Raw genomic sequence first — 26,968 nt, 5'->3', positions numbered from 1 at the left:
TAAACACAACACGACAATAAACATGACTGTGTCTCTCCGCTGGTACCTCCTGGTTCTCCTCCTCCTCCTTTATTGTGATTCTCTTCATTTCAGACGTGATGTCCAACAGCTCCAACCGCAACTACGGGACATCAGAAGGACACCCAGGTGTTAGTCCGATCCCCATCTATATCCAGGTATTACTCTGATCCCTGACTACATCCAGGTATTGGTCTGACCCCTATGACACGTGCTTCTCGTTGTAGCTGTATATCAATTTGCTGGTTTCTAGCTGTATCTGACTGGCTTGTTTGTAGCTGTGCTCTGATTGGCTGTTGTATATGTATGCCCTAATTGGTTAATCTTCTATCTGTGCACTGATTGGCTGATTTGATTCTTACGTTGTTTTGGGGTTTCAGGGAACATCTCTGCAGCACTGTCGTTGAGTCCAGATCGGACTCCTCCCCTCTCACATCTGAGCAGAGAAAGTAAAATTGTTAAACCATCTCGGTGACATCACTGTCTGGGCGTGAGGTATTACATCATCACCTGTGGCTCTCCTCTGATTGGCTGTTTCCCTCCTCGTTCTCTCTGCCGGTAAGGTTCTGCCCCTCTTCTTCGTCTGCTCTTTAATGTTTCCAGAAAACACCGCCTTCAACAGGGCTCTAGCTCCGCCTCCTCCCTCCCCCACCTGTCCAGGGGGCGGAGCCACTGCGAGGCCCTTCAGATGGAGGAGGAGAGCCCCGCCCCCGGTCTGGAGAGGGGGGAGGCTGCAAGCTTCCCTATGTCCCCTCCTCCTCAACCCCTCTGACTCCGCCTCCTCATCTGACACCACCCCCTGTTCATCTGACTCCGCCTCCCTCCCCAGTAGGAGGAGGGGCTTTTTCTGCGGCAGTTCGGGGGTGATGTCATCAAAGGAGCCCCGCCCTCCCAGTCTCTGGGCCGCCGTCTCCACGACAACGGCAGGCACTAGCGGCGCTGTGGCGGCCTCCTCCTCGGGGGCGGAGTCAGGAATGGTGACAAATGAGGCCGTGGAGGGCGTGGCACCAAGGGGCGGAGTCAAGTAGGGAGGCGTGGAGGACAAGGAGGAGGTGCAGGGCAGCGGGATGGAGGCGGAGTCAAAGTCAACAGGTGTGTCGGAGCGCTGAGGAGAAGGTTCCTCTTCTGACGGAGAAAGAGTTCAGAAACATGGATTTATTTTTATTTAACAGACGTGTCAGGAGAGACGGGTAGTTAGTTAGACTGGTTAGTTTCTAGTTACCTGAACTCTGCTACTTACATACTTTACAAAGTCACACATAATTAGCCAAAACAAACACCTAAAGCCACAAAATAACAACACAGAGACACAAACAACGACAGAGAACCACAAGAAGGCAAGAAAGAGATTCACACAAATAAAAGACAAGAAAAGTCAAATGAACACAAACGGATGCACAAGATAAACATATATCAACAAAATGATGATGAGGACACATAGACAGGCCAGAAAGAGACACAAATCAACCACAAGGAGACAAATCGAACAAAAAGATGCTGATTTAATGCAAAGAGAAATAAAAATAACCTGTTAAAAAAATCTGAAACTGAGTAAAACAGATGCAAAATAAACACAAACGCATGCAGAAGCAAAATGCATAAAGACACACAACAAGAAACAAATCAAATGTTCAGCTTAAAAAAAAAAAGAATCCGTGATGAAACTTTAGTTTTTGGGGTCGAGGACTATTTTCAGCAGCGGATGAATCCACTAAAGCACACAGAACATGTGACTGTGGTTTAAAAAGTTTCATTGACCTTTAAAAGTTGTAGTTTTTTGTTTTTTAGTTTTTTAGCTGAACTCAGTTTTGTTACTTGTGCAGCTCATGAAGTCAGATGTTTGGTTTAAAGGTTAAATCATTTTGATGTAAACAAGTCAAGTTGTGCAATAATAACAGAAAATGTTCATGATGTTACGATGAAGTCACACATTTACCTTTAAAAAAGTCAGAATGTTCACTGAATGCATGAAGGTTTCAAGCTGCTGTTAATCTAAACGTGACGGTTTTTGAACAGTCTGGTTTCTACCTGAGTCCTCCTCCTCTATCAGGAGCCAGAGGCCCGAGCGCCGCTCCATGTCCCAGGGGCTGTACTCCCCCTCTACCAGCAGGGGGCGACACACAACAGCACATCACCAACAGCAGCACGACCACACACAACACGCCGCGGACGCACAACAACACGCTTCAGCTCACCGTCGCTGGACTCCATCTCGCTGCCTCCGTCCTCGCCGTCCTCGTCGCCTCTCTGGCGGAGCTGCAGAGTTTCCCTCCACGAAGCTTCCTCCGAGGTCACAAGGCATCGACGCTCAGCCTCCTCTTCCTCCTCCTCCTCTTCCTCCTCCTCCTCCTCCTCCTCCTCCTCCGAGCTGGAGGCAGAAAACACGACGTCACAGAAAAACTCTCACCGAAAAGTCAAACATTCAGAAGCTTCATTTAAATACTGAAAATATTCACTTCAAAAGTCAAAACATTTGATTGAAAAATGTCTAAACTAAAAAACACCCATAATTTAACTTCAACATTTTGAATTCTGCTCCTTGTAACTTCAGTTCAGCAAGTTTTATTTCTTTACCTTAAAATTCAAATGTGACTTAAAACATCTTAACTTTCACATAAAATGACTCAACTTTGACTTTAAGTTGTGATTTCAGTGTAAAAAATTTAATTCTGTCTCTTAATTCCACCTTAAAAGTGGGTTTTGACTAAAACTTGATGAATGTTCTGCAGAACATCCAGAAGGTTCTCAGAGTAAAACACTTGTTCTGATTCATACTTTATCTTTTCTTTTAGCTTAAAAGTCATAAATGTGACAAAGACATTTGACTCACAGATCAAACTTGTGCCTAAACAGTCGCATTTCACTCAAGAAGTTGTTATTTCTACCCAAAGAATCCACGTTCTGCACATCTACAGCTACAGAACCGGATCTGGGGCGCTGCTGCAGTCAGGAAAGTGTTAAAACCGGAACCAAAAGTGGTTCTTGGCAGTAGAACCGTTTGTAGTTCCACAAAGATTAAGAAGAAGAAACACTTCTTTCCTCGTTTTTTTTTTTTTTAACAGAAAATCCAAAGATCTGTCAAAAACTGGTTCCGTTTAGTACCAGAAATGTGGCTTCAGAGGACAAAAACAGGTTCTTTAAGGAACCGTTTTCAGGATAATTCTTTGGGGACCACTTCGTGCAGTAAAGAACCTCCTAAATGGTTCTTAAGTAATGTTTTGAAATAAATGGTTCTTTAAGCGTTTTAAATCAAGTTGTTCTGTGCAGTTTGGAGAACGAGAACGTGAACAAACGTAAAACGAGCCGCCGTGAGGGGGAACGTAGAACCCAAAAACCTTCAATGAACATGAATGTGGATCTAAACTAAAAATCAAGAACGTGCTGGAGATGTTACCGATCAATTATTAATCAAATATTGATAATTTAACCAAGTGAAAATATAAAATAAATGATTGGCAGATGAGCTGCAGTACCTGGTTCGTCCACCAGGTGGAGCGGTCAAATCCAAATCGTTGAATTAATGGTTTTGTTGTTGACATTTCAGTGGTTTGAATTTTGATTGTTTCGACTGTTGGGAGGTTTTGGGTGGAGGCAGCAGAGAGCATTGTGGGAGTTCAGCAGCAACGGGACCATGACAGAGACTCTGAGGAGGTCCAGGACCTCCAGCCGGCCGGCAGTGAGCTCAGTTTAATCTGATTTACATTTTAAAAACCGTTCTGATTGTTCTCTGACGCTGACGAATCAATCTGACAATAAAGCGAAAACAGGAAACTACTCAGAACTCACTTAATATTTCAAATTAAGATGAAATTTTCCTGAAGCAGCATCGCGATGAATTAAACCAATAAGATGCTTATTTGAGTTGACTTTTAATATCGTGTTTTAACAACTGAATATTACAAATTAATCCAACGAGATGCAAATCTACAGAAGCGTATCGCATTCTTTAAATGTCACTAAAAGAACTTTACAACCTGAAGTGTGACGCTGATGGAGCTGTTTGTCTGTCGTTTTTTTACTATTTAAATTTAAGCAACAGCGAACACGTCTCGGCTCGTCTCAGTCCTGATTTTAAGGCAGCAGGTTACAAATTATCTTCAGTTAAACATGTTTGTTTTTACAGACTGTAATTCAACCAGCTGATCAAACTAATTCATATTTAAAGAGTTTGTAGTTTCCTGTTTCCTGTTTCCTGGTCGTTCAGGTGAGACTCTGACCTCAGGTGAGTCCTGTGACGAGGTTCTGACTCCAGCCGAGCCTCTTCGTCCATGCTCAGGTTGAAGCGGTTCAGGATCTCCTCAGAAACCTCCTCCGGTTCCTCCGGTTCCTCCTGCAGCTCCGTCCTCGAGCTCCGGCGGTAGTTTTCCAGCTCGATCCTCTCCGGCGTCGCCGCCATCACAGAAGCAGCTGCCAACACACCAACGCAGCCGCACACACACACAGACACACACAGAAACACACACACACTAAAGCCCACATTGATTCCCGTTTAAGGAGCATGCTCAGTGCGAACAAGTATGAAGACTGAAAGGACGACCAGGCGAGGCGACTCACCTGAGGACCGGCGGCGGTCCGAGGCCAGCGAGTTGGAGAGAGACGGGCCCGAACTCAGAGACACCTGAGAGACAAAGACCAGGGTTTACTGCTCAGAAACACCTGCAGGCTGTCGATGGTGATCAATAATCAGGTAATCAATCAACAGGTTGTCCCACAGCCACCTGTCAGAACCTGATGTCAGCACATAGAACCATCACATGCTCCAGGCAGAACATCTGTTTAACATCCAGTTCTGACAGATTCAGGACAGTTTAAACTGATTAATCCAACATGTTCTAACAGAACCATGACGGTGTTAATATGTTCTGCCAGAACCAAACAGTTTAAACATGATCTCTTAGAATTGGGACCATGTACACGTGGTGCAACAGAACCAGGACAGTATCAACCAACTCACACTTGTTCTGTCAGAACCGAGACAGTTCAAATGTGTTCTGAATGACCCGTGTCTGTTTAAACCAACGGCTACATGCTCTGACAGAACCAGGACAGTGTGAACACATTCTGACAGAACCAGGACAGTCTGAATGTGTTCTGACTGCAGGTAAAAAGAACTTCAAGGACCAGAACCAAGTTTTTCTTACTATGGACGCTCGGTGTGAAGCAGCTCTGTCGGACCGGGTCGGTCTCTTCCTCACAGTCGGAGCGCTGAGTCGACACTCAGAGGGCTGCAGGCAGTAGAACCTCCCTGAGAACCCACAGAACCAGAGACAGACGGCGTCAGGACAGATGTTGAGGACAGATGTTGGTCTGAACTGGACTGAATCATCTGCGTTTTATAGCGACGCTCGGACCGGCTCCCGCCTCGACTTCAAACTGGGGTCATGTGACAGCTGCGCTCTGATTGGCTGCTGGGCTTTAGCAGATGTCAGAGTCACAATAAACAGTTTGTGTGGTTAAAAATATGGACGGCGATAAAGAACCTCAGACTCGTGTGGCGGTGAAGCCCGAGGCGTCGGCAGGGTTACTGCTGACAGCAGAGGACTCCTCATATCTGCAGCTTCTGTGTCTGAAGCACAACACAGAGGCTGTTTCACCAGAAACTGAAGTAATTGTGTCTTCAAATCTGATGCTTCTCCACGCTGGATGTATCTCCAACAACCAGCTCCTCTGTTCACTGGTTCTGATCCGCGCTGCATTTATTTATCGGTCCAGTCGGTTGGATTTTCCTCCTAAATGACACGTAAAGATATTTTGTTTGAATTTTGAAGCTCAGATTTGCTTGATGTCGATGAAAGAACCACGTTTCAGAGGTGATGCATTCAAGGACTGTTGAAAATCTGATGATTCTGGCTCAAGAATCCGCAACATTTTTGACTCCAGATGTTCTCGAGGCCTTAGAACATATATAATACCAAAGGTAGAACACTTTCCCGGCAATGTTTTGAGGAGGTTGTTGAGGGAACACATTACAGAACGTTCTGCTATAAAACCTTCTCACAATGTTTAGTGATAGCAGAGGAAGAACGTTCTAAGTGCATCATGTAGTTTTGAGAATGTTCGGGCATAATGATGGAACCATATCAAACATTTTTAGAACCTTTAATAAAAACACTCTGGGAACTATAAAAAAAACTAAATAAATAAAAAAGCAAACTTCCCGCTGGAAACATTACAACAACTCTGTAGAACGTTCTCAAATCGTTTTTAGAACAAAGGAACCTAATAAAGTAGGATTTACAGGACTTTTCATAGAACTGTTTGTTCTGCACCACGTTTCTGAATGATCGTTGAAGAAATACATCACAGAACGTTCCTCCATGAAACATTCCTGCAACGTTCCACAGTTTTACATGACAACAAAGGAGGAACCCTGTCAGAACAACGTCCAGTCTGAAGAACGTTAGGGCACAACAGTTCTATCACCAAACATTTTTAGAACGTCTTTAGTTGTCCTACCTGCACGAGAAACGTTCTGGTAACTAATGAGAACTCTGCAGAACAACAGAGATGCTCATGCTCAGTCTGGACAGAACCACCAGGTCCTGGTGGAACGTGCTAACTAGAAGAACCGATTGTTTCCTGACAGGTCAGGATCCAGCAGCTCATCCACAGGGACAATCTGTCATCTGGCACCACAACATGTTCTCGCAATGTTTTCAGTGGGAAGGTTTTTTTTTCTTTAGTTCTCAGAATGTTCTCCTTAAAGGTAGAATAACGTTCTCTAAAGACGCTCTACGAATGTTTGGGTATAGTTCTGTTGTGCCTTAATATTAAAAAACTAGGTGAGCATTGTTCCTTTATCATCATGTAACATTGTGGGAACGTTTTATACACAACGTTCTGTAATGTGTTCCCTCAATAACCAGGCAGAAATCTGATGCATCTAAGAGACCAAAACATACAACACATTCTGAGAATGTTCTAGTAATGTTTTCGATGGAAGTTTTATTTTATGGTTCCTAGAACGTTCTCCTTAAAGGTGGAATAATGTTCTCTAAAGACGCTCCAAGAGCTTGGTGCTTTGTTATAGTGCTGTTATGCTAACGTTCTCAAAACTGGAGCGCGCTGTTCCTTCACTATCATGTAAGTTTTATACAGAACGTTCTATGATGTGTTCCCAAAACAAACCTCGTCAACGTAGAACATTAATGTTTAATAAAAATCATCTGAGGCTTGGAGAACATATGGGAACGTTCTTCCTTTGTTATCATGGAACATTGGTTCTGAAAGTGTTATCCAAACGTCCTCTATACGTTCTTAGTTCACGTTTAATGTTACAGGAACGTTACTGAAAAATATAAAACATATTATAAAACTTAAAAATGGTCAAACTTGTGGGTTACGTTGGTCAACGCTGTGGGAACGTTCAGAGTAAATCCAGTCTGAGAGCAGCGTCACGCAAATCACTCAAACGAATGAAGCCCAGAGCTCATGTGAAGCTTGTTTACAGTCTATAAGGAGAACGCTGCGATGTATGGCCACATTATGTCAGTCTGAAGGCCACACATGGCCCACGGGCCCATGTTTGAATGCCTTATAAGCGTGTGAAGTTGGAGATGTGACCACTTAGCGTTCAACAACACACCACTGTTCTCGCTGAACGAATCGATGTTCAGAACGTCGTAAACCCTGAGATCAGGTGGAACTTTTACGGCTGGACTCGTTAATCTGCACCAAAGCTCTTCACAAGCAGCAGGTTTGATTGTTTTCTGGCTTCTTCTGTCTCACGTTCCTTGTTGTTGATTGTTCTGATCCAAAGGCCACATCGCTCAGGGAGCTTGGTGTTCCTCATCGTTCCTGGGTGTCAGCGAGGCCTCTAGATAAATCATACATGTGCTCCACTTCATTTGATAAAGAGTCTTTATCCTCCAGAGGCCACAGTCATGAGTCTGGTAACAAAGAGCCGAATGTGTCCGCCGCAGAACGCCACCGGCTGCCTCAAAGTATACAGAACCATTGTTCATCTGATCGTAAAACCGTCTGCAGGGTGTCTGTTGATGCTCCGAGTAAACAGATTTTAATCCAGGTCAGTGTGAGAACGTAAACATGAACCATCGTCGAACGTAAATCCAGCGTTTGTCTGCACTTTAAAGCGAATCGTTCCTTCTTAGTTCTCAGGTGGAAACATGTTAACGCCGACACACTCATTGGAACATTAAAATGTCCTCTGAACACTGGATCAGAACTTTAAAACGTTATCAGAACTCATCAGTAATGTTGTGGGAGTGTTCCCTGCCAGCTCGGCGGTGGAACGTTCCTCTGCGGTGTGGAGGTGCAGGTTCGTGTTGGAACTAACCGCTGCTCTGGTCGTAGCCGTACGAAGCCGGTCGCAGCAAACTGCCGCAGGAGTCGCACTGGAAGCAGCTGCGGTGGAAGAAGAGGCCCTCGGCGCTCAGACGCTCCATCACGTAGACCTTCTGCTTGCAGAAGAAACAGACGTCGCTGCAGCCGGAAACCTGCAAAGACAGAAAACACTGAAGGACACCAAGAGACCAAACGAGTCTGAAGCATCAACGTCGTCTTCTGGATTCAAGACTACACATCATCACTGATCACAGCCTGCCGATGGGAACAGGACAAACAGAACCAGAACTAAACTCTATCAGAGGAGAATCTGAAACCAAAAGCTCTGAACGCTGCAGACTGGTTCCTTAATGAGGTTAAAGTGTTCTAGAAAACATGTGAACGCCAAAGTTGTTTCTGCTGGATGAGATACATCCAGCAGAGTTCAAATATGACTGCATTAGTTGTTCTTCCACAAACTGACTCCTGTCTACAGACGGTTCTGGTAGGTTCTGGAGGTAAAACGGTCCTTCCATCATCTTGAACTGGTTCTGACCAACCACCATCACACATGCTGATATGAGCCTGGAACGTTTACCCAGAATGCACTTTGTAAAGCTTTCTCTGGTGAACAATCAGAACCAGAACCACATCCAGGGCATTCAGTACGGGGTGGTTCTGTGTGTTTTGTTGTGGTGATTTTGGGTCTCTTCTGACCGGGACCACCACAGTCCTGACAGTGAAGCACGGAGGTGGCAGCATCATGATATGGGGCTGGAGAAAACTTTACAAAGTGCATTCTGGGTAAACTTTCCAGGCTCATGTCAGCATGTGTGATGGTGGTTGGTCATAACCAGTTATAGACGATGGAAGGACCGTTTTACCTCCAGAACCTACCAGAACCATCTGTAGACAGGATTCAGTTTGAGGAAAACGATTTCTAAAACTACATTTTATCTTCAGACTGAGACACCTGGATGGATGTAGAACTGATCTGGTGTCAGGTTCTAGCAGAACCCAGATGTGTTCTTCCTCCTAAATGTCATGTGTCTATCTGCTGTACTGATGAAGTTCTGAGGCTCAGAAATGATGGAAAAAGTCCATTAAAGTGATCAATCTGGACCCTCCTCTGTGGACTTCAAGGACCTGGACCTCTGGAACATTCACAGTCTGAAGGTAGAACTCTGGTCAGTAGATGGAGTTAGTGTAGATGAAGAAGCAGATGATCAGAAGAGGGAACCCGTCTTACCGCACCAGCTTCCTCCTGACTCTGAATACGATTGGCTATCTGCTCAGCCAATGAGCTCACTCCGCCAGTGTACATACGAAGACACTGATCAGACGACAGACAGACAGACAGACAGACAGACGACAGACAGACAGACAGACAGACAGACAGACAGCCAGACAGACAGACAGACAGACAGACAGACAGGTTACAGCAACAGACCACATCTACAGTCCTTCATTCTCCACCAGCTGATGGGAAATGAAGTGTTTTTCTGCCGACAGCAGAATCAGTGTTGTTGTGTTGAGATGAGAAGGTCCAGCTCAGAGCAGGCCAACGTCCAGCTCTCTTACTATCATCCTGATCAGTGCTTACAGAAGACGTCTTTGGACTCTATTTGGAAATCAGTTTGGATTTTAAGTCGGGATGTTGATCTCGATTATCGGGATCAAGACGTTTTACAACCTTAGCCTGATTATTTCTTCACGTCCGTCATCATCACACATTTGTCATAATGAGAGAACAATTTGTGGATGGACACCAGTGATGTATGTTTTGGAATCTCTTTCAAGACCACTGACATGAGTGATGGACATTTGTCCTGCGCTGATATTCTCATTGTAGTCAACAGACACATAATGTTCTATGTGTCACAATAATGCTGTCGTGTTCAGCACCTGTTTGTCTCAAACTCCTGAGCTCTGGTTGGAGGTCATGAACCTCCTCAGAGTCTCTGTCATGGTCCCACTGCTGCTAAACTCCCACAATGCTCTCTGCTGCCACCATGAGCTGTAGTCTGTAGACGCCTCCTCTGGTCTCTACAGGGTTAGACAGGGAGAGGCTCCACCTGGTGGATCAACCAGGTACTACAGCTGGTCTATGGCACGTTTCCTGACGTGCACGACTTTCTTCTTCTTCTTCTGCCTCAACAGTTAGTATGTGTTCAATCTGTCAAATTATTAACGGCAATCAATCGATTAACTGTTAATTATTCACATCACTACAGACTTATAGCTAATGCTGACTCTGGTGCTTTGCTGCACAGCTGCCTCCTTCATAACGTGTGCAGATGGTTTTATTACGTGCTCAATGTTTTCTAACACCAGGAACTGTTTAACTCTAACGCACCGAGCAGGAGCAGCACGCCTCTAATCCTGCTGTGTCCTGAATACAACGACAATAAAAGCTTTCTGTTCTACATTAGAAAAGGAAAACGACAGCAGTCCGACCCACACTCGTCACATTTGTGGTAGTTTGAGAGTCGGCATTAACGGAGCTGCATCCGTTAATATGAGCTGGATTCGGCGCCTATAATGTAAACACATCAGAGCAACTCAAACTCTTTCAACAGGAGGCAGAAGTTTCCTCCAGACAGGAACAAGACTGAAAACATCACAGAGACGGTGAATGAGTTCATCACAGCAACAACAAGGTTTGAACTTTAGGGAGCAGACTGGTGGCAGAAATGCAGATTTTCTTTTATGCATTGCAGATGTTCAGCTTTCAAACACACACTGGATTGACTTGATCACCTTTAGTTTCCGGGAAGCAGCTCAGAATCTGCACAAGTTAAATGATTTCGGGGGCAATGAAAGCTGGTCTGGACGTCCCTGCAGATGGAAACAAACACTGACGGCGGCTGAAAGAACAACAGGAGGGAAAGTCCAGCTGCACAAAGTGCTCAGTCAGCAAACGGAGCGTCTGAAGCGAGCTTCTGACAGAGCTGCAGGCTGATCACAGACCTGCTCGGCTCCTCAATAGCAACCATTCATGGCTTCTGACTGTTATCGATCACATGAAGCGCCGCCGGGACTCCAAACTCTGTGATCGTATCGAGGTTTCAGGCTGACGAGGACGAGTGCAGCTGGAGGACACGACAACTGCTGAGTCTTTAGTTTCTTAAAGACGCAGACCTGAACTAAAGCAGGAACAATATGGTTCTAACAGGGTTCTAAGGGAGTCCACGGACCGATACCAGAACCCAGGTACCTGCTCATCCCCGCTCAGGACGCCCTGAGACTTGATCTTCTCTTTGAACCGAAAGCTCATCTGCTCCTGTTGGAAGGTTCGTTTTTTCTGGCAGAGACAGGAGACAGTTGGACGGTCAGGACAAACACCAGGTTCACATGACCTCAACGGGCCAATCAGGGAGGGAGCTGCTTGGTTTGGACAAACAGGCAACTTAGAATTTAAACAGGAATATAGTTTAGGGTGTCATGATGACTGATCTTAGAAAAAATGTCCTGAACAAGCGCTGACCTGTCAGACCTGCAGTCAGACCAGGTCCTGTGTTCATGAAGCCAACTCTGCATCAACATCACTCCAAGTTTAAGGAACCGTTTCTGCTGCATGAGTCATTCCATACAAAATCAGAAAAGATCTGCAAAAAAGTTCCTCAATGATCTCCTCAGAACCAGCTGGTTCTGTATCTGCAGAACCTTTATCTACTGACCAGAGTTCTACCTTCAGACTGTGAATGTTCCAGAGGTCCAGGTCCTTGAAGTCCACAGAGGAGGGTCCAGATTGATCACTTTAATGGACTTTTTCCATCATTTCTGAGCCTCAGAACTTCATCAGAACAGCAGATAGACACATGACATTTAGGAGGAAGAACACATCTGGGTTCTGGTAGAACCTGACACCAGATCAGTTCTACATCCATCCAGGTGTCTCGGTCTGAACACTGGATCTGGGTTCTGTTCAGCACCAGTTTCTAGTCATGAAACAAGTACAGGTTTCCCAAAATGACTATAAAACCATCATTAACACCTCAAACTTCTCCTAAATGCCTGAAAACTTCCAAACTGGAAAACGTAAATGTCCACAATGACTCAGAACTAATCCAAAATTAGCCAAAATGGTTCTGAGGGACAAGTTTGTCCAAAATGACTGAAAATTTGATTGAATTAACAAGAGGTTGTCCAAACTAATTCAAAACTTGTCCTACATTTGTTCACATTTAACCAAAATGCAGGAAACAAGTGTCCACAGTCACTGAACACAGTGGAGAACCTTTGTATACTGACAGAACCGTCCCAGACAGACTCAGAAGGTGAGTTCTGGTAAAAACTGACACCAGATCAATTTTACATCATTTTGGACATTTCGTTTTTATCGTTTTGGAAGTTTTCAGGTATTTAGGAGACGTTTGAGGTATTTATGACGGTTTTATAGTCGTTTTGGGAAACTTGTACTTGTTTCATGACTGATGTAGAACTGATCTGGTGTCAGGTTCTACCAGAACCCAGATGTGTTCTTCCTCCTAAATGTCATGTGTCTATCTGCTGTACTGATGAAGTTCTGAGACTCAGAAATGATGGAAAAAGTCCATTAAAGTGATCAATCTGGACCCTCCTCTGTGGACTTCAAGGACCTGGACCTCTGGAACATTCACAGTCTGAAGGTAAAGTTCTGTGTGATTGTCCAGGTGGGAGGACTGATTGACTTTTCATGGAAGGACCCTGGAACGTTTCCCTCCTGCAGCAGAACGATGACATCAGTCAGAGCTGAACAACATCACGGTTCCAGATGTGAGTCCAGTGAGTTGATGTAGGTTAATAGATACCAGACGAGCGAGAAGTGAAAGAAGCATAGAGCTGATCCTTGTTTGAAACTCTGCTGAATGTGTCTTTCACTCCTCTGAGCAGCAGCAGCAGCAGCGCCCCCTGCTGTTTACAGTGTCTCCTTGTATTTTAAACGGTCGCTAACTCAAGCTAACGTCAGTGACCTATAACCCTGTGGCCTCCTGCAACACGACGTCTTGCTCGTCATCGAAGGGGAAAAACAACTATGATTTCTGGGATTCATGTTCCGAATGTGGTCCACTGGGTTCAAACAGGACAGAAGGAACAGAAACACAGAGGAGTTCTGTCTCTACTGGGTTCTACCGGGTTCTACCATCGTTACCGGTCTCCATGATGCTGTCTGAGGCGGAGTGTCTGCTGGTGGAGCGTCTGAGGACTCTGAGGACGGAGGGAGGCTGGACGGCAGCTCCCCCTGCTGGTTGATAAGGGAACTGGTTCAGTTCATGTGTGACGTTCTGTCTGTTTTAAAACCAACCCAATGACGTTCTTACAGTCACCTATGATGCTTTTAACTAAAAGGAACATTCTGTTGTCAGGTGCCGTCTCAGCCATGCTTGTTAATGCGCCCCTTCAATAAACCAATCGATCGATCAATAAACCACCTCTGACCTTCAGCTTCAGTCTGACTTTATGCTTTCATATTAATTAAAATCTAATGATATGTTTAAGTCTTCTGTTTTTGGTTCCAAAAATGTTCTGAAAAGGTTCTGCAAGGTGCTACTAATATTTTCCACGTAAGGTTTTCTTTCTTTCTTTCAGTTCCCAGAAGGTTCTTCTTAAAGGTAGAATAACGAAAGATGTTCTAAAAGTGTTTGGTGATGACACTGTTAGAACATTATGCCCTAACGTTCTCAGAGCATTCTTACTTTGTTATTATATAACATTGTGGAACACTGTGAGAATGTTTTATGGGTTCTATATTGTGTTCCCCCGGAACATCTTTAGAACACTGAAGGCAGAACGTCCCACTTCAGTTATTAAACCATAGCTGGACACCACTTCGACCTGATGTCGTCATTAAATCTCGTTATTGATCAGAAACCAATCGTCTGCTCCCACCTGTCGACGCAGAGATGCAGCCTGAGAAGAAGAAGAAGTTCTGCTCGTAGAAGAACCTTCGTCCAGCTTCGCCTGCAGCTGATTGGCCATCAGGCGAACCCTGGACCGACTGGCTCCGCCCACAAACACCTCCTCGCACAGCTGGCCGTCGACAAGACCGTTCAGGTCACATGACTGGAAAACAGAACCCCAAGTCCAGAAAGACGATTACAGGGTCCAGAGACCGCAGAACCAGAACACGGTATCAGAATCATACGAGTTCCTGTCTCTATTTACGAGTCTTTATCTGCATATACAAGTCATCTACGAGTTCTTGTCTTCCTCTATGAGTCTTTGTGTTCATCAACGAGTCTTTTTCTTCCTCCAGGGAGTCATCTACAAGACACCTACTCTGTGTTTATCGACGAGTCATTGTCTTCATCTACAAGTCATCTGTGAGTCTTTAGCTTCATCTATGAGTCATCTACAAGTCTTTGTCCTCATCTTCTGAGTTTCTGTCTTCGTGTACAAGTCATTTACAAGTCTTTTTCTTCACTGAGGAGTCTTTGTCTTCATCTACAAGTCTTCATCCTTATCTACAAGTCATCTACAAGTCCTTGACTCATCTGTGAGTCATCTCGGAGTCTTTGTATTTTTCTGCAAGTTATTTTCTTCTACAAGTCATTGTCTACATCTACATGTCATCTGCAAATCTTTGTCTTCGTTTTGTCTTCATCTACGAGTCTTTGTTTTCATTTAACACTTCGTCTTCATCTGTGAGCCTTTGTATTCATATACAAGTCATCTGCAAGTCGCCTTCATCGAGTCTGTGTCTTCATCTGAAAGTCTTTGTCTTGACTGATCTTTGCATCTTTCTCTGTTGACTCAGTTCTTTTCTTTAAGCGTCTGTCTGCTTCAGGATTCAACTGTTGATGGAAACATCTTTGAGAAGTTCAGGCGGTGAAACAAAGAGTTGACACTGACCTCCTCCAGCTCTCGACTCGGCTGACTGGTCTTCCTCCTCTTGCCCAGGGCGTCGCTGTTCTCCTGCATAGACTGAGGGTTAGTACCAGGTGAGATCTCAGACGGGGGGTTCAGGTGTGAAGGGACGGAGCTACAGGTACCTTAGGGTTCCTCTTCCTGGACGGACTGGTTCCCAGTCTGCTGAGCAGGAAGGCCGGAGTGATGAGAGCTGATCTCAGGTCAGAGCTCCGAGTCAGGCAGCCTGAAACCAACAAACAACATCAACTGCTTCACCTGCAAACCTGTTGGTCCCATCTTCTGTTTCTGGACGTCTTATTGGTGGAAGAACGTTTTTAAAAGTCTTGGCCGTCATTTACTCGTCATCTCTTTGGTTTCACCTCGAAGGCTTTGCCATCGTGTACAGGACTGTGTCTTCATCTATGAGTCATCTTTGATTCTTTGTCTTCATCTACAGATCCTTGTCTTCATAAATAAGTCTTCATCTACAAGTCTTTATCATCTACAAGTCATCTGTGAGTCTCTGTCTTCATCTACAAGTATGTGTTTATCTATTTGTCATTGTCTTTATCAACCAATCATCTACCAGCCTGTGTCTTCATGTATGAGTCTGATTTAATCTCTGAGTCACCAGTTTTCGTCTTTGTCTACTAGTCATCTTTGATCGTTTGTATTCCTCCTCTAAGTCTTTGTCTTCATGTACCAGTCATGGTCTTTATCTAGGCATCATCAATAAATCTTTGTCTCCATCTACAAGTCAGTCTACAAGTCTTTCTCATCGTCTATGTGTCCTTTTCTTCATCCAAGTCTTTGTCTTCAGCTGTCCTCATCTACATTTAAAGTTTAATTTAAGAACTTTATGCTTACTAGTCTTAAGTTTCACATTTTCTTTAACTCCCGAGTCTTTTCCCTGAAAGACACAGTTTGTGGCCTGACCTGCAGGGGGCGCCGAGTCTTTGAGAAGCTGGTAGAACTGGCTCAGGTACATCACCATCGACAGAGAGTCCGGTTCTCCAACAGACGACATCTCTTCCACTGTCATCAGAGGAGAAATCCCAAACTCCTGCTCGGCCACGTCGAAGCCGAGTCGGGTGTTTTCTTCCACCGCCGACTCGTCCAGGGACTCGAAGTCTCTGAGGTTAAACCACAGAAGAAGTCATCGATGGTTGTTCTGAGCCTTTAAAGGAACATGCTGCTCTACACACTTAACGTGGGTTTAGACAGTCGACATCAGCAACACATTGACCTCAGAACAACATCTTAAAGGACATTTTTATGTCATTAAGCTGTTAAAGACCGCATTCTACAGTCATCTACGAGTCTCTGTCTATATATACGAGTCTTTGTCTTCATTTACAAGACACCTAGGAGTCCTTGTCTTTATCTACGAGTCTGTCGTCATCAAGGAGTTTTTCAGCTATAAGTCATCTCTAAGTCTTTGTTTCCATTCATGAGTCTTTGTCTTCATCGACGAGTCATCGACAAGTCAGTTAGGATGAACTGAACGACCTTATTCTTGAGGATTTGTTTTGTTAGTGTTGTTTCTGTGAAATCAAGTCTGCGTCGTGTCCTGTAACAATCAGATATTTGTTACGATGTGAGATTTCTCTGTTGTGGTCGTTTAGTTCTGTCGGCAGAATTTATGCATTTTTTAAATTATTCCTCCAACGTATTGGCGTACAAACGGAATTTTAGAAGCTGTTTCATTGTAAATATCATGAAGCTGTTTCTGACTGAAAGACGTGCAGATGATTGTGTTATAAATACAGATGGTTTGTGGGTTTACATCAGATCGGGTCGGTATCGGTGGATGAGAGCACACAGAGCGAGGCCACTCTTCCAGGAAGTCGTCAGGTCGGCGACGTCGATGCCGCGGTAACCACGAGTCTGTTCCTGACACCAAGTCAGCAGCTGATTGGACTGAGAGAAGGACTCTGAGAGAGACAGGAGACCAATCAGAACAGAGCTGTCATGCATTTACAACAGGTAGATTCTATTGAACGTGAACTACAACACTGCCTCCATCAGGTCACTCTGCAAACTACAACACCACAGTCATCAGGCTCCGACCTAAACTACAACACTGCCACTACAATGCTCATCCAGTCACAGCGGAATAAAGAGAACTCACCTTGCCTGAAGAGTCGGGGGGAGGGCAGGCGGAGGATGTCACTGCAGCCAGTGTTTAGCCCCGCCTTCTCCCCCGTGTCCACCAGGTGTCTCACCTGAAGATAAAAAACATATTTCTTGATTATTTATTCTGCTTTGAATTAATCAGAGACGGAAAACATGAAGAGAGACGACAGACGGTATCCCTGCATTGACCCATCCATGTGCTCGGCGTTTACCTGGGCAGGTGTGACAGTCAGAGGGCTGATGTTCAGGTATCTCGTTGCTGGATCTAAAGAGAACAGACTGATGTTCTTCTGCATGTTCTCTGGAGTCGTTTGAGGCAGCAGATGATATAAACTTTCTCTGCAGGTCAGACAGATGGATAAACAGACATGATGTGACCAAGTGTGAGACAGCAGCAGGTGTGTCCTGTCCAGGTGTGTCCTCACCTCTCAGCCAGGATGTCCAGAGGAGCTCCACCTTGAGCCCAACTTCTTATCATCCAGGCTGAGTCCAGAGCTGCCAGAAAGCCCCGAGCTACACCAGTTCCCATTGGCCAGAAGGGCTGCAGACAGACAGGTAGACAGACAGGAAGACGGGTTAGTATAGTGTCTGTCTGAATAAAGACTTGTTGTCTCACCTCCAGTCTCACCACCTGTCTCACCTCCAGTCTCACCACCGGTCTCATCACCGGTCTCACCTCCAGTCTCACCCCCAGTCTCACCACCGGTCTCACCTCCAGCATCTAGTCTCACCTCCAGTCCCATCACCTTTCTCACCACCTGTCTCACCTCCAGCAGGCTGTCTCCGACCAGTGTGACCAGTAGCTGGTGTCCGTGGCGCTGGCGGACCATGGCGGCGTTCTCTGATGCGTACATGCAGGTGAAGTCGAACATGGCGACGTCCGGCTGGCCGTAATGATTCATGGCGAAGTCCAGACACGGCAGCTGGTGATTGGTGGAGAAGTCTGCGGCCTCGCGGGCGTACGCTTGCAATGCATTCTGGTCCACGTTGCCCCGAGAGAGGAGCAACTCGGTGTCCGTGAAGTCCTGAAGAAGGAGCAGACATTTCTATGACTTCACATTCGTCTGAGGCGTTCTGTTTATCTCCGACACCAGGTGTGACCGTCACCTGTAGAACAACTCCAGGTGTGTTTTCTACCTGTGTAATGACTCCAGCTGTGTTTGTTGGCTCTAAAATGACTCCAGGTGTGATTTTTACCTTTAAAATGACTCCTTTGTCCAACAGACTTTGTTTCTTTGCCGTCATGACGAAGTAGTGCGTGTCGTCTTTGTAGTACACGATGTTCTCCAGGTCGATCCCTGAGACAGGCACATGGATGAAGGTTAAACACACACCTGGAGGCTCTGAATGAGACGAGTCGTGTTGGAGAACCGACCGGTTTCTTGCCGCAGCTCCTGGAAGAACCTCTGGTTGAAGATGAATGCGACGCCGCTGATCTCCTCCACTTTGGCCTCGGCTGTGGTGTTCCTGTTTTTAAAGTTGGCGGTGATGGCGATGGCCAGCTTCCCCCTGAACTCTTTACGCCTGAAACCTGCAAACGCACAAAAACACAAGAGAAATAAAGTAACTCCTAACAAAAGTCCAAGATTCAAGTAAATTTGAGAAAAAACTCACAATATTACAAAATACTACAAGACTGTCATTTTACAAGAAAACGATGTTTCTAATCATAACATGACAGAACAACACAATTTCTAATCTAAGCTGTAACAGCTAGCATGTGGCTAATGCTAACCTGCAAAAACATGCAGGAAAATATGTAAAATAAATAAAAGAAGGCTTAAAGGACTGTGGCGTGTTGTGTTGTACCCGGCAGTGTGTTCCTGCGTCCATCTGCTCCAATAATAACATCGAACTCCAGCTGACCAATGGGATGAGACTTGGGACTGACCTCCATCCTCCAGCCCACCTCTGCAGGTACGACCACAGGTAACAGGACAACAGTTTAGCAATTAGCGCTGCTGTTTTTTAACTGGTTCGTTATAAAATTGATTTTTAAAATGTGCTAAAAAGTCTTTGCTCTCAGAAAAATAATGGTTCTCTGACAGTTCTTGAGAAGAATCTTTGGTTTGAAGAACATTTTTGTTTAGAGGTTGGTTCTTCATGTACTTGATGTGGTTCTTTAAAGTACTAAAGGCTGCTCATTTGGTTTGGTGGCAGCATGAAATTAGAGGTGGAACCAGCAAATATTTTCATTCTAGATTAATTATTTGTTCTATAAAACATGAGAGAACAGAGAGAAATCATACAGTTCACAAATCACAAACCAGAATGTTGGAACATGTTCTGTCTGACCAACAGTCCAGAACCCAAAATATTAAACGTGATCTAATGGAAGAAACACAGAAATGGAAAAAAAATGTACAATTATCAAGTTCTTTTACTGAAGAAGAACCGAGCGGGTCCACACAGAACCATCCTGACAATATTTTTGTAAAGAACCTATTGTTGGAAGAATTCTTTGAAGCACTATTTCTGGCGCCTAAAGGAACACTTTTTTGAACGTTCTTTGAGATACACTTGGAAGTTCCTTGAAGAACATTTTAAAGGAATGGTTCTTTAAGGAAACTATTGTTGCTGGAGTTCTTCTGCCAGTCTTTATGGTGCCTAAAGGAACGCCTGCTTTGATGGTTCTTTCTGGCATCTTTGGGGGTTCCTTTAATTAAACATGTAAAACTGAAATGAACCACATTTAGTGTTGCAGTTTGTGTTTTTCTGAAGTTTTTCTGTCTTGACTATATATCAGTTCCAACCCGGATCAATAATGATCTGCATCAGCTCTAAAGAACACATCAGTCCACCTCTAGTTTAAGTGTCATTTGCATCTGTAAACAGATTTAAGTTTCCTTCTGAAAAAGCAGCTTTCTCAGGTTCTGATAATCGACCAGCAGTCTCTGTCCTCACTGTGTCGGTGCTGGTTCTCCGGCGGTTCCACCAGGTTCTTAAACTCCACGTTGACGTGAACTTCGACTCCCAGCAGCAAGGCGACCTTCAGCAGCACCAGCTGCAGCTGACGGATGCCTGCAGACAGGAAACATGATGGGACGATCCGGTCGCTCCGATCAGACAGAACAAACAGATCACAGACTCACTGATGTGGTCGATGGAGCCGGCACAGAACTTCCCGTAGAACTTCTTGGCCCCGAGGCCCCGCAGGTCGTGGATGGTGAAGGGCCACAGGTGGAGCACGTTGTTCCTGGAGAACGAGTCCCTCTTCTCCAGTAGAACCACTCGGGCTCCCATGAAGCTCAGCTCCACGGCCGTCCTCAGACCACAAGGCCCCGCCCCGATGACCACACACTGACAGGAGGCAACAACAAGGACAGGTGTTCACAACAACAACAGGTATGGATAAAGTTCACCTGTACTGACGTATCCTTGTTTGGTTCATCCTCATGCAGCCTGAGGGACAATTTTGCTTCTGTCATTTTCATTTAATTTTCGATACCTTTGGCAGCGTCACTGCATTTGGCAAATATTTTGTGGGGAAATTTGAGAGTTTAGCATCAGTTCTCACAATAAATCTATAAAAGGCAGCGTACACTGATGACTGAAGTGTTCTGTTATCGATCCCGTTACTGCATGAAATCCTGCATTCTGTTGTTATACAGTTTAAATCTGGAGCCTTTTAGCTGTTTTCCTGTTTGGCCGATAAAGCAAACAGCTTCCCTTTTGTCCTTTTTAAGTTTGAGCTGTGTTGTAGATCACGGCAGGATAAAAACCACATCAGCCTTTACCATGTGGAACCATGTGGAAATACTGCATTTTTTAAAGTGTTTTTTCATAAAAAAATTTAAACAAACTGGCATTTAAAAGGCTGAAAATCAGAATATTATTAAGTGATCAGGACTGTGGTTCATCAGTCAGTTAAAACAGAAAAAACATTTTTATCTACTTCAAAACTGCCAGATAATATTAAATATAAACTTGTTAGGCAGTTTTTTTGATTCGGACTTTATGGTTTTTAAGGTCTTCAGTGCGTTTTATTAATCTGAAACTGAACAAGAAAGATTAACACATCAGAGTCAATGTTGTTGCTGAAATATTTCATTTTTTGCATTTTTTTTTTGTCATATAAAAGCAACATCATGTAAACAAACTGGTTTTTGGGGTTAAAATCATGAAAATGAATGAATATTTAACACTTATGATCAGTGAAAGTACAAAACAATATAAATATACATCATTCTAATGGTGTTTTTTTTGATGCAGATGTTTTCGTCTTTCAGGTCCTGACAGTGATTTTCTAGAAGCTCTTCTTCAAACTGACCCTCAGAGGCTACAGTAACCTGCTGAACACGCTGAACGCTCACCGTCGTGTTGCTGCAGGCCCGGGCCCTCAGGTACTCCTCCTGCGCCGCCCTCCGGTCCAGTTTGGCCCACAGAGCGTTGGCCCTCCAGTAGTTGAGGCGGCGTTTGATTGGCCGGTACAGCGGCCTCTCGGCGGCGCTCCGGTCCAGCTGCAGATGTTCGCACAGCTGGCCGAAGGAGCGCAGCGCCGCCCTGCAGGTCGCTGCCGACACAAACTGGTCGAACAGCTCCTGAGCTCGGCATGCTGGGTAAGACTCGTCTCCCATGGCGACCCCCGAGGCTGCAGGGCACCATGGGAAGGGCGTCACCTGCTGATGATGTCGCCGACGGACTCCAGCGCGCCGTCAGACTGCAGGTCAGAGGTCAGGACGGAAATACTGGTTTGTGATTGGCTGGAAAACATTTTCATCTTTTGGCAAACAAAAACAAACGACATCATCGGTGGAAAGCTGAGTCGTCGAGGAGCTGCTGAGTTTTCACTGAGAAGATGTTTTGTCGTACAGCGTTTGTTAGTGTTGAGTTTATCTGGAGCAAAATTTACAAAGTCAGAAGGAGCTTTTAAAACGTATTAAACGAAGGTGACTGCTGGTGAACGCACAGCAGGACTTCACACGCTGTTGGCTTGGATCAACTCAACAATGAATGCAGCTGTTTGCATCAGTCTTTCTGAGTTATTCCAACTTCTAAAGAAATCATGTTGCACAAACAAACAACACAGAGTCCAGGTAATAGATTAAAAATGAATAAATGCAAATTCTGGTCAACAGTGCAATATATTTATTCTACCATTTGGCTAACTGTACATACTTCCTACTGGCTCCTTTTGTAAATACATGTATATATTCATATTTGTCCTTTATACTTTTTGTACTTCTGCACCACTGGAGTTGTCTTTTAGTTTCACTGTACCTTGTGTATGATGACAATAAAAAGCATTCTATTCTATTCTATTCTATTCTTAAAAAAAAACAAAAAAACAGGAAATGATCTATTTTCTGACCAAGTTTCTTCAGTGAACTGTAGGAAGCTGAAGGGTCAGAAACCTGCAGAGAACCTCAGACCGTCTGCAGCACAAAGACGAACTGGCCGACGTCCAGACGTCCTGCTGATAAACCTGAACGCCTGCTGAGACCCAGATTCACTTTCTGTGACCTCCAGAGTTCCAGGTTCCTGAAGTCCATAGTAGTTGGTTCACATTTCCATCAGGTGAGACCAGTGACAGGCTCAGAACCTCATCAGTCCAGCAGATAGACACATGAGGAACACATCGGAGTTCTGGTAGAAGCTGTCGGTTTCTTCCTCCTAAATGTCATGTGTCTATCTGCTGTACTGATGGAAAAAGTCCATTAAAGTGATCAATCTGGACCCTCCTCTGTGGACTTCAAGGACCTGGAACTCTGGAACATTCACAGTCTGAAGGTAGAACTCTGGTCAGTAGGTAAAGGTTCTGTAGAACCAGAACCAGGGAAGTTTTTACACATTTGGTTGATTCTATCTAGAAGACATCTTTTCACTTTAGGAGCTTCAAACAATAAAAACTAATCCTTCAAATGTTCAGCCGCTCCCTGCTGAAAGGCGACCGATAAATATTCAGTTAAATATAGAATGAAACCAAACAAAACCGAGAAAACCTAAAAACAGACGTTTAAAAAACTATTCATGACAGAGACGAACAACAAAACCAGCAAAGTCTCATATTTTTAAAAACATTTTAAACAGAGCGTCAGAAAGTTGAAGACGCTGAAAGCTGAACATCTCCTGCTGACACCTGACGATGTCATCATGATGTCACTGTGTTTCAGTCACATGACAGCAGAAACAAAGGCGCTGTTCAGAGACGACGTCCATCAGTACCAAGCACCAGCACACACGTTTGTCATTAAAGCTCCATCCAGAAACAAAAGCCTCTTTATCGGCCATCAGACGAGAAACAGAAGCTGCTTCACTTCATCTGGATTCTGTGACTGAATTTATGAAACAACAACGAGGCTGCTGTCGATGAGCTGTTTCATAGCAGCACGCTGTCATCTTTAAAGTTTAACCACATACGAACAAGTGTTTATGACTTAACATTCAGATTTATCTGGTTTCTGTTTGCACCCAGCAGATCACAGAAGATGTTTTATGTGAAGAGTCCAGCTGCAGAGCTTCTGTCATTATTATTACTATTCATGTGCATCTCTTCTGTCTGCATGAATAAAGTAACTGTAATTATCTTGTAAGTGGAAGCTGAAAACTTTAACTTCTTGACCTTAAAGACAGCTTACTAATCACACAGATTCTGTCACATTAATAAACTCTACTTACAGTTTACATGGAGGTCGCAGTAAAGTGACAAAACAGCTGAACAGAAACAAACATCAGCCTCAAGTTCACCTACAAACTGTGAAAGCAGATAAATGTACTCACGTCTCTGAGCTGCCGGCCGTCTGCTGCTCGACTCCAACTGTGACTGCTGACCGCCACCGGCTAATCCACGCTAATCACACACACACACACACACACACACACACACACACACACACACACACACACACACACACACACACACACACAGAAAAACCTTCACGTTCCACAAATGTCCTCACAAGCCCTCCAATCACACTGGTCCCCCCAAAGTGGGAAAACAAGAACGCTGACCAAGAGTGTGTGGGTGAGGTCGGGGGCGTGGCCTGAGGAGAGCAGGCCCCGCCCCTAAGAGTCAGACAGACAGAGAGCTGATCCAGATCCTGTCCTAATCTGGCCGTTAACGAGCTTAACGAGAGCCGACCGGCGAAAAGATCATCTTAACCAGCGAGGAAGGAGTACAACGTGCAGCGCCACCGTGAGGTGACAGTTATCATTACAACAGTGCCGCCAAGAGGCCGCTGGAGGCATTACACACTGTCACACAGCCATGGACAGACGTCGCAAGGCTCAGTTTAATAAAATCTAAATCCTATCAATCATCCACACCAACAAAAAAGTTTTAAGGCACAAAGCAAGAACTTGAGTACAAGCCAGAAAAACATGGACACACGTTCTGGCCTCCAGACTGAATGCAGATGCATCAGCGCCACCTTAAGACCACAAAGTGTATTACAGAGAAAAAAATAAAGACCTGTTTCAAAGTCAGACAGTCAAACTGACACATCCTCAGTGGAATAAATAAAGTCTACAGGGTTTAGATCACCAACTTATTGACAAAATGTTTTTTTTTTTTCACAGTTGTATAAAAGAAAAATTACGAACAATCAATCAATCATGAAGACTTAATTGACTGATCAGAAAAAGGTCTGCTCAGGCTCCAAATAATTCTCTTTTCAAGCCTTTTAGCCCCAAAAACACCCGAGAAACATCTTTCACGTGACATTATTAAATGATATTTGGGTAAAACGGACACTTGAGTCGATGAGCTACCGAGCGGCCACGGTGGAAATAACATCAGTCCCAGTTTACCGACAAGCACCAACAAAAAACGTTATGAGAGACAAGAAATACATGTAAATTTAAATGAAGTTTAAGACTTAGTTGTTGTATTTTAAGGTGGCGTCACAGAATCATCACGAAGCCACGTTATCTCAGAGGGTTAATCTGTGGACGGTGGCCTTTTTAGGACATTAGATTTCTCCAGATTGATCAGATTTTTATCTTTTCAGACACACAAACACATTGACTTCTCCTGATCTTCACAGTGGGATGAAAATTTAAACTAAATGTGACGAGAAAAAGAAAAACAAAGTAGTTCAACAGAAAACCCACAGATGTGACACAGAAACACATTTCATAAGCAGAGCTGCAACAATTAAGTCAATAGTTGTCAACTATTAAACTATTTAGATAATTAATTGATCAGTTTGAGAATTAAAACAAAATAGAAATAGCTTAAATTCTCAGATTTATAAACATGAACATTTCCTGGTTTCTTTCCTCCTCTGTGACGGTAAACTGAACATCTTCAGACAAAACAAGACACTCAAGGAAACACTGGTGCACATTATCCAGCATTTTCTGACATATTATAGACAAAACAAGTAATTAGCAAAAACAATGAACAGATCAGTCGATAACTGAAATAATCATCAATCGTGGAGCTTTAAAGACGTTTAAACAAGTTAATGTAGTCGTCCAATGGTTAACATACCTTTGAATATCCATAGAAAATATAAATATATTTACAGATTATTTCAAAACAAAAGCATGAAATAAAAGATGGAATCAGTCTGTTTGATTTGAGAAGTTGCCAAGAAAACGGAATCAGTTCCACGAAGCTGAAATCATTCAGAAACGTCTTTTGTACAAAACAACACGAATCAGAAAATAATGAAAGCTACATTTTTTATTTTACAAAAACCAGAATCAACGCGTCCAACATTTGTCCGAGTGTCCACACGTGTCACCAACAATGAGAAAATAACGTACATACAACAGATATTTAACTATTTACATGTTCAGTTTGTTTTCACACTTTGTTTCGTGGAAACACTGCCTGCAGTTCAGTCTGGACAGAAACTCCCTGATGTTCTGGAACTGTTGGTCACAACTAATGATTTCTGTTAGTTTTTACAAAATCTCGGTTGTGTAAACACTTTACGTCTGTTGAACTTTTCAGCGAGACAGAATAAATAGATCTGGACCAAATCTAGGTTCGGTTGATTTTCCTGATGGAGCAGCAGTTCACAGATGAGGAGTTCAAGGACAGTTTGAAAGCTAAACATCAGACGATTCCTTTTGTTTTACAGTTGACGGTATTTAATGTAGAGGTCACTTCATGGCGATTCAAATCCCTGAGCAGGACAGCAAACGTTTAAACCAGAGAACTTCTGTCTGATACTAAACTACCAACGTTCATTCATAAAATCATGAACACAAAATGCAGTTTTGTAGCTTCCAGGGATCTTTTACTAAAAACTGAATATTATCTTTATAATAATGTTTTCATCAGCGACCACCTGAGAGTATAAATCAAAGTATTTTTGTTCTGTTAGACTGAGTCCTTGATATTTACTTTAACGAAGTGACAGCAACAGCTGAGCTCAGCGACACATTTAATGTCTTCACACATGTAACAGATAAAACAGCAGCAGTTTGTTGTTCGGCGGCGTCATCAGGAGCTTTGCTGGAAAAATAAAAGTGATTCAAGTTTTTATGTTTAAGTTCTTAATGAAGAAATTAATTTAAGTTTGTTCAGAACGTTCACGGTGACGAGTTTCTCACCAGCAGAGCTCGTCCTTTAGTTTCTATCGGCAGCAAGAAGTTTCCCAGAGCGCAGAGAACACAGGCCACCGAGAACGGACTGAGAGCCAGGAACACCGACTGGGACATCAGCACCTGAAGGACACACAGAAACACCTGAAGTACGCATAGAAACACCTGAAGTACGTATAGAAACACCTGAAGTACACATAGA

At 44.0% G+C, this 26,968-nt stretch overlaps 2 protein-coding genes across 2 annotated transcripts in view; both read right to left on the bottom strand.

Moving 5' to 3' along the window:
• mical3b (microtubule associated monooxygenase, calponin and LIM domain containing 3b) overlaps nt 1-21,845 on the bottom strand; it is a 25,034-nt gene extending 3,189 nt beyond the window's left edge. Inside the window, exons 1-25 of the mRNA XM_008294191.1 lie at nt 21,582-21,845; nt 20,361-20,568; nt 20,173-20,289; nt 19,078-19,179; nt 18,644-18,799; nt 18,466-18,566; nt 18,036-18,293; nt 17,694-17,809; nt 17,481-17,607; nt 17,264-17,357; nt 16,919-17,066; nt 16,069-16,265; nt 15,276-15,376; nt 15,136-15,198; nt 14,173-14,346; nt 9,551-9,634; nt 8,315-8,474; nt 5,160-5,263; nt 4,573-4,636; nt 4,277-4,425; nt 2,214-2,376; nt 2,047-2,118; nt 529-1,140; nt 381-454; nt 47-121 (exon numbers count right to left, since the gene is read on the bottom strand). Of these exons, the coding sequence (XP_008292413.1) occupies nt 47-121; nt 381-454; nt 529-1,140; nt 2,047-2,118; nt 2,214-2,376; nt 4,277-4,425; nt 4,573-4,636; nt 5,160-5,263; nt 8,315-8,474; nt 9,551-9,634; nt 14,173-14,346; nt 15,136-15,198; nt 15,276-15,376; nt 16,069-16,265; nt 16,919-17,066; nt 17,264-17,357; nt 17,481-17,607; nt 17,694-17,809; nt 18,036-18,293; nt 18,466-18,566; nt 18,644-18,799; nt 19,078-19,179; nt 20,173-20,289; nt 20,361-20,568; nt 21,582-21,845 (3,783 nt within the window). The remainder of the gene's footprint in view (nt 1-46; nt 122-380; nt 455-528; nt 1,141-2,046; nt 2,119-2,213; nt 2,377-4,276; nt 4,426-4,572; nt 4,637-5,159; nt 5,264-8,314; nt 8,475-9,550; nt 9,635-14,172; nt 14,347-15,135; nt 15,199-15,275; nt 15,377-16,068; nt 16,266-16,918; nt 17,067-17,263; nt 17,358-17,480; nt 17,608-17,693; nt 17,810-18,035; nt 18,294-18,465; nt 18,567-18,643; nt 18,800-19,077; nt 19,180-20,172; nt 20,290-20,360; nt 20,569-21,581) is intronic.
• Nucleotides 21,846-25,871: 4,026 nt separating this feature from the next.
• Nucleotides 25,872-26,968, bottom strand: part of svopl (SVOP-like) — an 8,888-nt gene continuing 7,791 nt past the window's right edge. Inside the window, exons 13-14 of the mRNA XM_008294195.1 lie at nt 26,776-26,889; nt 25,872-26,677 (exon numbers count right to left, since the gene is read on the bottom strand). Of these exons, the coding sequence (XP_008292417.1) occupies nt 26,666-26,677; nt 26,776-26,889 (126 nt within the window). The 3' untranslated portion in view covers nt 25,872-26,665. The remainder of the gene's footprint in view (nt 26,678-26,775; nt 26,890-26,968) is intronic.

Source organism: Stegastes partitus, unplaced genomic scaffold, assembly GCF_000690725.1.
Source record: "Stegastes partitus isolate 25-593 unplaced genomic scaffold, Stegastes_partitus-1.0.2 Scaffold946, whole genome shotgun sequence".
Lineage (NCBI taxonomy): Eukaryota > Metazoa > Chordata > Actinopteri > Pomacentridae > Stegastes > Stegastes partitus.
Note: the sequence above shows the minus strand (reverse complement) of the source record. Positions and strands in the feature narration are given on the sequence as shown.